We start from the raw sequence: 11608 nt of genomic DNA on the forward strand, positions 1-11608 counted from the left end.
TCGTATAATCGGAGAAAACATTTCTGCTTATAAAGGAAAAAAATACGGTAAGCAATTTCACTATAGTGTAGTTTCTTTTTCAACCAATAAATTAATGCCTTTAACTAATTTTGAAGCCAAGTAATGATGTTAAACATTATCAAAGTAATTCGAATATTTTAAGCGTTTTAGAATTTATGAATACTATATTTGATAACGTTTACAATACGATCCGAGTAAGGTAAAAACTTCTTTTAATAGATCTACATTTTCTCAGCGTCCTTTCGATTACTTGTGACCTTAAGACAGTACTAGTATCTAATTTAATACGTATTGAGGGCATTTGACAAATGTAAATAATGCAATTACACAATATTTACGTTTTAGGTTGTCATCTGTACTGTTCAGTGCTGGTCACACATTAATTTTACTTCTTACTTATATTTGTCATATCAATAAATTGTATTTAGATTTTATTGTAGGTATTAATACCTTAAATAAAATAGATGCTATATATCCAAATTACCTTGTTAGAGAAAAATAAAACTGTTATTTCACAAAAAGACAGCCAATACCAGTTTAACTTGTTTTATACATTATTTACGATAGCAAAATGTTTATCAGAATATATTGTTATTGCAATTGTTTTCGAATGACATTGAGTTGTGTTATATTTAAGGCTTATAAAGATTTGTCTATTACTATTGCACTTCGATTTAAAATCAGGTAGCTTATATTTACTATTGATACGACTATTGATGTCACTATTGTTATACAAATAAATCGTCAATAAATCATGTAATATACATAGGCAATATTATACACGCTGCTAACATAAGGTACAATAAAATAAAAAAAGAAAGTTAGTAAAATAGATTTGAGTACTCTGAAAAATATAGCAACAAATTAATTTATTAAAATGAATATATAGTTCACAGTTAAAGTGTACTACCAATAATGAAGACAGAGAAGTCGTCATAAATTATATACGATGTTCTTTAGCAATTCTCAGGTCGAATGATGATATGTAAAATGCCATACAAAAACAATAACGTACTGCCCAATTATTTCTTGAATTCTGTCTAGGTAAAAGCTATGAACTTTGTAATAACAACAAGAAAAGATTCTTTGATGCCAGTCCACTACCGTTGGGACTGAAATGTTTTCGACCTCGTCTCGAGTGGCGACCACGAGCCGGTACACACGACCTGGATAAGCCCTCTACTAGGTGGACCAAGGTTAAAGTCTAGGTCGCGATAATCGCTGGATGCGGGCAGTGCAAGACCCATCATCATGGTAATGTTTGGGGAAGGCTTTGCAGTGCGCGTCTATTGGCCGAGAAGATGACGAATAAAAATGCTTACTGATATCATGACATTCTTTAGTTGTCCAGATTATATTCCCATTTTCTTACAACCACGCCGAAAGTAACAAAGGCGTTGAAATATATTTATTATTAAAACGGAAAAACTGAGTCATTGTTACCGCTTAACGTGTTAATTAAGGGAATTATATTAATTAAACTGGGGACAAATTGTGGTAAAGTTTACAGTAAATGATAATTATTTATTACATTATATCAGGCTGCAATGTAATAAACATTTTTTATATAATCATGATACATATTGAGCATTTCTAGAACATTGTTGACATTTAATGACAGTTTTTACGAAGTACTTAGTAATAAATAGTTTAATGTGATAGCCGACTTTGACTTTCAATGACGTTTTCTCCTTATCGCTAGAGAGAACAAATTCCGGTTGCATATTTCGGCTTCGTTAAACGTGTAGACTTTTAAAATCTTTATTAGAGTAATAATTAATGATAAATGAAAATATTTTTCTTATTTAATTTCAGACGAAAATGAAAGTGGATCGAAATAAGCTACCATGTCTTGTAATTGGATATCTGCATTTGGTAAGAGCTATATATATTTTTTTTTATAAATTACATATACGATAATTTCTTTCTTTGTAAATCATTCGTATGCACAAACTACCAACAGATGCAAACCAAGTTATGATACGCTATATGTATAAATTCTTAACCTTCTTCAATCAAGTATTATATATTTATTGATAATATATGTAAAACGTTCAAAAGGGGGAATGTATAGCTCATTTGCTATCAAATAATAAATCGTACTATCTATCCAAAAAGCAATGGTTTCGGAAATAATAAATATTGTAATAAAGGGCCTTTTAAAATTTGAATTACCACATATAAAAATAAATTACTGTTCCCTATCTGTTCCTGCAAACTACCTGTTGTATTATCAGAAGTTAAAGACCCGTCGCCTTCTAGAGTTTAAAAATGATCACTTTATCCGAGGTGATTGTGAATATATATAAAAACTTTAAAGCTTTTTTCTGACTAATAATCCATACATTCACCTCTTTAAATCTTTTCCGCCTATCACTAATCATCATGTGTACAGCGAAGACCAAATTTTCAGTCTTTTTTCATTAAAAAAAAATCTGTCATGTTTTAAGTGAACAGATGCCAATATTTCATAAATTTAAGACAGAATCATTCGTAGTTGTGAAATGATTATACAGTGACAATATTGTGCAGTCGGAGAACATTTCTAAAACTTATTATAATGCATACCATAACAGCGTGATATAACTTATTTCAATAACAGCATGATAAATCATGTTTTAAAGCTTATTTTTATATCCCATGAGTCAATTTGAAATTTAGCGCATCGAAATTTATTAACTTTAAACAATTTATGTGCACTTTCATTACATTCTTGCAAATGAAAAATAAACGACATCAAAATTAATAAATGTAATGTGATAATATTTGTCAGTTTCGCAACACACCAGAATTACACAGTCAGAAGTCATTCTAGGCATTTCCTGTTTTGTACAGTTTATTATGAAAGATTAAGAATATGAATGGGTGTGCTGTATTAAACAATATTAACGGAGTAAGTAGAAGTACTTTATACTATGCGATTGTAAGTAGATGTGAAAGTTTTAAAGCTTCTGGCAAATGATCTAGACATTCAGGTCTTTAAAGCCCAAATGGTCGCTAACCTTTTAAAAAGATGCCACAGATGACTCTTTATAAATAAATACGCATTGTTGCAACAATTCATTTTTTGGCCTATAGTTTTTTTTTGCACAGGCTGTGTTTGTTTATCGGCATCTTTAAAGCGTATCTATGAAGTTTTCTTTTATTTTTGGGAAAAAATTAAAGTCTCCCGACTAGAGAACTACACAAGGTTGGTACTGTAAGAAAGACGAACCAACAATTCCACAACCAGCCATAATCGTATGCCGGTTGCTCTAACGCGTTGTCCTGATTAAGAACTCTCCTGTGTGCGCGTTACTCGCGATTTTGTTTCTAAATAATATACAAGCTGAACTACGGAAATTAGTGCGTAACAGCAAGGTGAAATATCTGATGTTATTATTTCCGTGTTTCATAATAGCTTGTGTTGTAGTAAAAACTAGACGATCATATTTTTCCTTCCGCTACCTTCATAACATTTTTTTGCAATTCTCCTAAAGGAAACATCCACTGTAACGATTGTCTATGGATTTTAGGGTCATAATAAGCAGTTGTAGAATTTTTTTATATGTTAAATAGTAATATGATATCGAATTCCGTCATCAAAAGTTATGATAATCGTGAAAAATCTTACAACGAAAATCCATAATGACCCTGAAACGTTATTTTTAAGTTTGGCGGTAACTTTTTCTAAATTATGTTAAAATAAAACACAGAAGGTTTTGTAAAAAGTTCTATTTTCGAATATTATTTAAGTACTTAGTACTATTTTTAATCTAGCATTTTTTTGAAATACAGTATCAATATTTAATAATTTAGCTAGTTACTTTGTAGAATTTTTGAACAATTTACTCTAATTTTGTGTTTTTTTATTTGTCATAGTTAAATTAATATTAAAAAAAATGTCATGATTTTGTCAAAAACTCATTGTTATCCACAAATGAATTTATAACGTTATATAAAAAAATTGCTAGTACTTGTATTTCCTGTTAATGGATATTGGAACACAACGATGGGTCTCCTCGGAATCTTGCGTATGTTTATAATCATCAAGAGTATGCCTGGCGATGACAGATCTGTTTACAATTGCAGATATCGAGTTTGGTCGACATCGGATTTCATTTACTGGTCGTGTGCATTGTTACGAGCGGATTCCAATGCGATGTTGATGTGAAAAGCGTAAGTCATCTTTTAAGACGATAGTCTTTTAAATTTGAATGTTGTTTGTAAACGCTTCAAACGATATCAATCTCAATGTTTTGACTTTTTATATAAAGGCTGTTTATAAATCAATAAATAATAAAAATGAAGAACGTATCCATGCTTTCTTCTTTTTATAAAAGAAGTGTGGATGAGTAGTCAAATAAAAAACTAAATTTTTGGTCACTGTTTATTTAAATTTTTTTATTTAAAAGATAAAATAAAGCGTTACCCCGCGGCTTACATTAGCACTTCTTTTAAGTAATTTTGTTATATTTCAGTTTTCATAAAATTCGTAATAAAATTAGTGCTTATTTGTTTATCAGACTGTAAGCAACTGTGCACTGTATTACAATGCACTCCAATGTAATGCCTCTGAATTATCATGTGATTTACTTAAGTATTGTACTCAACAAAAATGTATAAAAAATCTTTAGATTTCCAATAAAACCGGTTGAGAGCGGCCTGCATTTAGTTTCTTCGGACGACCTTAAGAAGAATCTGTCCACCCTGTAGGTGGACGTCTTATGCTTTACAAGCTTGCTAATTAAAGCTAATTAGGCTTATTAATTTAAAAAAATGCATTAATCGTTTTTTAAATATTTCAGCTCCGTGCAGTGGATTGGCCGTGGCTACAACCACTATTACTGGTCCTTAACCTCGGAACACACGGATTCTATCCGTTCCCTGTGATTCTTTCCAGTCTGTATAGCGCTTATGTCGAGCACATGCCCTTAACAAAGCAGCCGAAATGCTACCCAGGAATGCTTCACGTTTATTTGGTCGATGTGTTCAACTTTTTAATTAACCTGATATGGTTAAGGTTGGTGATATCATTTATTGCTGCTGTACACAAGGTAAGAGATTTGATGAATCATATTATTCATTTATTTATTAATGTCAGCCTTTAAACGTTCACTGCAAGACATTGGTCTTTCCCAAAGATCGCCAGAATGACCGGTCTTGACCGCCACCTAGTGAGGGGTTCGAGGTCGCCACCTTGCGGCCTCAACAACCGTGGGTAGCACGAGCGATGAGTTCCGCTCAATGCCGCTTCAGCTAACTAACTTTAAGAGCTACCTTGGTGCCTTTAGTTATAATTATAGTATTTTTGATGTTCATAATTATAATTTTTATAGTTTTATTTACATTATTATTATTGAAAATAACTAAATTTTGTTCTCAGTTTATTCTAGTTGTTGGTCGGATTTACACACAGTGAGCAGTTGCAGTTTTGAAGTTACTTTCGGTATTTTTGTTAATTAACACTGTTAGACCTCTGGTTTGGAGAAACGTCGGAATAGCCACGAGACCTGGATGATCTCGGAATAACTATGAAAGTTCCAAATCCCAATCCTCCTCGTGAGCATCAATGATGCCGTTAAATATAAATATATTTCACGATGTAATACGTCAAAAGTTACTCATATTTCATGAGTAAGATTCGTGTATATCTTTGAAATAATTATTAATTTATTTAATGAAACATTATACAGGAAGTATTTAAAACCTTACTTATCTCATTAGTGACTTGTTTTTATTAAAAACGTAAACGTCGAACCATAACACGGTAATCTCAACGTCATCTTTGTAGGTTGTCTTAAATTACAGCGCAACGAACGCTAAATTCGTACGTTGCGACATATATCAATATCCTATTGATTTCGAAAAATGGATTGATAGTTATTAAGATTCGTGGGACTCATTAACAGTTCCTCCTTCTTGTCTTAACGTCTAAAACGATATTATACAATGGTAAGGACACTAAATTTAATGTTTAAACTTAAACATAATAGTGCCAGGTATTTATAGTTGTGTACAACTTGTATTAGACAATAGTAATGATAGTAGTAATGAACGATGACATATGAACTCGGATAGCGGGTTTGAATCCCTGGCTAATGCAAATTATCTTAATTAAGTAATCGTGACTATTTACGAACAATTAAGAAAGATATTGTGTAGAAAAGCGCTGTGGATCATCGTGTTTGTTTTCTTAAAATGATTCGGATTTTTTCCTGGATATAGGAATAATACAAAACTAATATTACCACTGTGTACATGCCATAATATTTAAATACAATTCAATTTTCTTTACAGAGAGATCCAGATCAAATGCGTATGTTCTACGGCTTATCGATCATGAAAGTCGTGCTGCAAATAATATATCTTATATTCCAACCAACCTTTATAACGTTCTACTCAAATTCATTCTGGTTCCTAGAGATACTAGATGTTGGTATGTATCAATTTAGTTATTTATTTTCACTAAAAATAATCCGATCTTATATAAAACAGCTATAATGTATGCTTTTTGCTTTTTTATAATAACAAATATAGGCTTTTGAAGCCTGATATGTATGTGAGGTAGATTTTTAAGAATCACTATAGGAAGGTTATTTTTACAATTTTGTCTCGCTGCCTGTTTGTTTGCAAACTGTAGAGCGCAAGGATTTTTTGACTTTATGTAAAAATAATTTTGTAGCAACGAGGGAGTTAAATTATCTCCAATCTCGAACACAATCGTGGTGCCACCCAGGAATCTGATTATTGTTGGTATGTTATAGTACCAACGGCACGCGTCAAGCGTAAGGTAGCTGTTACTGTCTTGCAAACCGCTTGTACGACTGCTGTAATAAAATAATCGCAGTTTATCATCCATAAAATTCTTCAATGAAAAGCAAATATTAATATTTTTCAGCAAAATCTTACGTTTAAATACAGTTCGCATAAGTTTTGGTCTCGTGGGACTACCGTTGATTCGAATAAAAAAGTTTACCTGTAATTCAGTCATTATGAAGAATAATTCATTGAATTACCCAAAAAATGTGATCGTAAATTTTAAGATAGTAAAAATATTTTGATACAAAATTTTTAGTGCTTATATACAAAAACTGTTGTTTAAATATATTCAATGTAGCAAATGCAGCAAGGACACAAACTTAATTAAGCAGATAATTATTCGTCGGATCACCTGCCTTGGTTTTCGAGAACATACCTGTGTTATCAGCTAACAAAACGAACTAATAATCATTAACATACACATTCATATGATCCAACATTAATGGAAATTTAAGTATACTAAATAACAATTCTAATCTTGTCAAGGGCATATTCCTAGACTATAGTAGTATCGATCTTTCCTTGGCACCTTTCTCGTCACCCTTAGGGGCAGTAGTGCTGATTCGGTACTACTATCACTAATTTGTTAAGAAATAAATTTAGTTTTATGAATATTGCGAAAAAGGTACTAACTATCGGACTAAGCGTTTAAGAAGAGTGAGTTATCTATCGTATCAAAATAATAAAGCTGTATTAAGTGATGTACTGGCTCATACTCTGGGAGAACATTTTACGTAAAAGTTCAGACAGTTGCTAGAAGGAGATCTAGAAGTTTTTAGCACTCTCTCATATAAAACCAAATGCAGCTGTTATTGTAAACCAGCAAACAACGCCATGCCTTGAGACAAAATTAGCAGAGTTCATTTTCGTAAATTCCATTATATATCTCAATAATTAGAAATTAATTTACATTCTTCATGGTTGTTTTGTCTCTGTGGAGCTTTTTTCCTTTTTTTTATATATACTCGTATATAATAAATTTGTTCTACAGGCTTAGCAGTGACAATATTGATAATAATCAATAATTACATAAAAATCTTGAGAGCCGAGAAAGCGCAACCGTCTGTGGACCAGCCACCGCCTTATATTGAATGCCTTATAACTACAAACCAAACCAAGAGTGATAAGAATGTCCAAAATATACAACCCGCAGCGGAAGGAAATAAAGGAGAAACGCCAGCAATTCTGCCGATTTAAAAACAACATTTCTCAATTATTAAATTTATTAAACAATATTGTTTATATAACCATGCTACTTAATTAACATTTAAATTGAAGCAATTTTGTAGTTTTATTTATTCGGTAATTTATGATGAAAGAATAAAAATTATGAAGGCTTCATTTAACACTAACTGGCGCCTCGGTGAGAACATTTTGATATAAACTATTAAGACTCGTTACAAAAGTGGGTTATTACGAAAGATAAATGTCTTTACATAGTTAAAACAAATAAAAATTACTATTAAAATGGAGCATGATTGTTTTGATGACACTCGACGAGTATTTAACGCTTTTATCATCGATAGTGCCTGAATTGTCTATGAGTGATAATGTATGAAATCTACTATAGTATCCTGATCTTCATTCATTTATTTATTCATATTAATATAACATAGAATCATTCTCAGTGATCACTCGTGTAGGCCTTGATAAAATTTCCAAAAGGTCAATGACTCTACTAAAATCAGATTGTACTGTTCTATAATATCATCATTTAATTTAAAGCTCAAAACAAAATCTTACGAGTGTTTTTTGTGGTCCTTAAAATAGTTGTAGAGCAATATGTTTCCAAGCTTTTTTTATAACATAAAACCCTTCACACTGTAATAGAATTCATCACAAGTTTTTGTTTAAATATCATCACATCAGACGGTAGGCGCCCATTGCAATGTATAGGCCTCTTCCAAACGTCACCACGATGATAAGTCTTCGGTTGCCCGCATCCAGTAATCCCCTGTTTATATTCAAAGAACTGTTGGAAACTTGTTTCATTTAAATATTTCACTAAAAATTAGGGGCATATAAACCAAATGCATATTTTATTTAACCGTGTGAGGCAGGTGCGGAAAAACCAGAGCTAGATTGCATTTACTCTCAAGAGACCCGACGTGTATCGACACCACAACCCTAAAAGCACTCGCTTCACAAAAATTGTTAATTTGAAATCCCGCGTACAATTTTTTTTTTTCAATATTTTCATGACATTTCTCACTGACATAGACAAATGAAATGGTTCTCTCCGAGCATTTTATTTCATTTATAATATATACGTTGCATGCTGATAATATTTTTAACTAGGTGTCTTAACAGACTATGTACTGCTAGGAGTAGTCGTCGCCATGATCGGAAAGTCCGCGCTTGCCCTGTCCGCACCCACCGACTGCCCGTGACTTGACTATTGACGGTCCACTTAGTGAAAGCCTATCGACGCGACACATTCCGTTAGCAAAAATAAATTAAATTGATCACCTTGTTCACCGATGGATTATGAAATACATATATAAATTGTACGATCTATGAATATTTACTGTTGCAGCTGTTCAACAACAACAAAATATTTTCCTAAAAATTTTAAAACGTAACGTTTCAAAGTTTTGATAGCATTATACCTTTACTGTATAGCAAGCACATGATTACATAAATTTGAATTCTACATCGTTCCGTCGTTTCAGCCAACAAAAGCCCACTGAAAGTCAAAGTCCTCCCACAAAGATCTCTAAGGGGGACATACCATAATCGTTGCTCTTGGCAGCCGAGTTGGCGATTGCAATTTGATATTATGGTATGCAGAGGACCCATTTTCTGGATATGTGTTTGTGTGCAGGAGAAATCCTAGACAATTAAAGCATTAAGTGTGATTTATATTCGACTGTGTCCCGGAAATCGAACCCGAGACTTAAAATCGCAAGCGTCAGTCCTCTATTGCTGAGCTTCCACTACACGTATTCTACGTAAGCTATTGAAATCTTTTCTTCGTCTTTTAATAACTGAGAACAAAAGATTAATATCAAGTTCGTTAACATTCAATTGGCCTGCGCAATTTAACTTTAAGTTAATTTTGGGTACAGTTTATTATGACTAACAGCATTATGGTAGGTTGTTTAAGACAGATAAGCTACATTGCAAAACTTTAAAGAATCTTCCTGATTTTGAACACGATACAGCAAAATTTCTGTATTTGAACAAAAGCAGAATATTATGCAGTAGAACGAAACTTCTTCTTAGTTAAACGTCTCCTTTATGTGCAGAATTTTCTCGAAGCTTACCTTAATATGCAGCAGAAACAACTTTAAGGCAGAGAAACCGTTATGGTAATTGTTTCATATTTGCTTCACTTAGTATCATTAGACAAAAATTTGTTTTAACTGTTAATGAACCTTTCAAAAACGACATTTTACGCAAATTGTTGCACCTTTTACCGATTGCTGTAACATTACTTACATTAAAACATTACTTATATCGTTTTGGCGTGGTAATTTTGTCAAAATGTATAAAATTTTAGTCCCTCTTAATAATACATTTATCACCAAAACTAACTGCATGTAAAAGGAAAATAAACACAGTAATCTTTTTCTCTTAAACCGCCTTTACTCGTACGGGTCAAATTTATCACAGAATGCATTTATTAAAGTGGAAAACTGATCGATTTGATTTGTTTCAGACAAATTCATTTCTATACGCATTTTATGTTAAAATTTTATGAATTAGTATTCAAATCGGTATCGAATTTTATTACTATATTACATAGGTATTCCTGCAGTATTTGTTTATATAAAATTTGAAACATCTATTTTTTAAGAAATTCTGATGCAGCTGCTTGTAGATGCTGTGAATGTGCATCATCATTTCAGCTGTAAGATGTCCACTACAGGACATAGGTCTCCGCTATAGATTTCCAACAGTACTGGCTGGAAGCGGTCTTCATCCATCTTCTTTCGACGTCGTCGTCTGTCTATCTTGTGATTGGACTTCCTAAGTTGTGCTCGCCGGTTTATGTAAATTAAAAAATCACAATATTATTCATTAAAGGAGAACAGATAACTATTTGTAATTACAGCAATGATCTGATGTCAAGATCAGGTGACTTAGAGTTGAGAGCTTTGTGCACGCTGCACATTTTGGGAGAGAATCAAGACTTGTGATGGTATATTGAATTTACTTCTCATAAGATATCTGGACAGTATGAAAAACTGTAAAAATAGGATTAAGGATATCACTGTGGTTGGTAATACTATTTATGATGAAACATTAAATCATTAATTTTATGCCAATCAGCTAATGTTCATGTTGAAAAAAGTCCTCTACGTCATGAATACTTGCTGAAAGAGTAGCAGAATAAAAGCCTTTCGTTTATTCATTGTCCTATATATCATTTCCACAATACATACTTCTATGCGTTGCGCATTATAAGATATTAATTATTTCTGTACACATTTCCTAATAAATAGACGAAACAACATGGATCGATAAAATCGACACACATACGTCGTATTATAAAGGTCTTGTCTTTTCTTATCTTATCTATCTATTCTTTGTCTTTTGTCCTTTTTCTATCTTATAATAATCTACATATAAAGAAAATAATATTTTTATATAACTCTCAATATAAATAAAACTATTTATTTTCGAAGACTTTATTGTCCTACGAATGAAACAAGGTTCATATAAACTAACAACGGTAACATGTATTTGACTGGTGACAGCGTTTTACGATATTCAAAGTTAGGTTAGGTTAGGTACTACTCTAGGTACTTCAGGAAGTACACTGGACTCATATAAATCATTA

General features: G+C 32.1%; 1 protein-coding gene across 1 annotated transcript; it reads left to right on the top strand.

The window, feature by feature from the left end:
- The first annotated feature begins 1157 nt into the window (after positions 1-1157).
- LOC137920289 (uncharacterized) lies at positions 1158-8103 on the top strand. The gene is made up of 6 exons (XM_068763579.1): positions 1158-1176; positions 1837-1896; positions 4093-4179; positions 4809-5057; positions 6301-6439; positions 7814-8103. Exons 2-6 carry the CDS (start codon positions 1843-1845, stop codon positions 8017-8019), a joined length of 735 nt encoding a protein of 244 aa, XP_068619680.1. The 5' UTR covers positions 1158-1176; positions 1837-1842; the 3' UTR covers positions 8020-8103.
- The last annotated feature ends 3505 nt before the right edge of the window (positions 8104-11608 follow it).

This window comes from Battus philenor, unplaced genomic scaffold (assembly GCF_028537555.1).
Source record: "Battus philenor isolate CCGP_79_NKW_IND1 unplaced genomic scaffold, ilBatPhil1.0.hap1 SCAF_18, whole genome shotgun sequence".
Lineage (NCBI taxonomy): Eukaryota > Metazoa > Arthropoda > Insecta > Lepidoptera > Papilionidae > Battus > Battus philenor.

Excerpts from the sequence above, each read along its gene's own strand:
- LOC137920289 (XM_068763579.1), top strand. The coding sequence starts at position 1,843 with ATGAAAGTGGATCGAAATAAGCTACCATGTCTTGTAATTGGATATCTG. Across the intron at positions 4,180-4,808 it reads GCGATGTTGATGTGAAAAGC|CTCCGTGCAGTGGATTGGCC; the intron begins GTAAGTCATCTT and ends TAAATATTTCAG. Across the intron at positions 6,440-7,813 it reads CCTAGAGATACTAGATGTTG|GCTTAGCAGTGACAATATTG; the intron begins GTATGTATCAAT and ends TTTGTTCTACAG.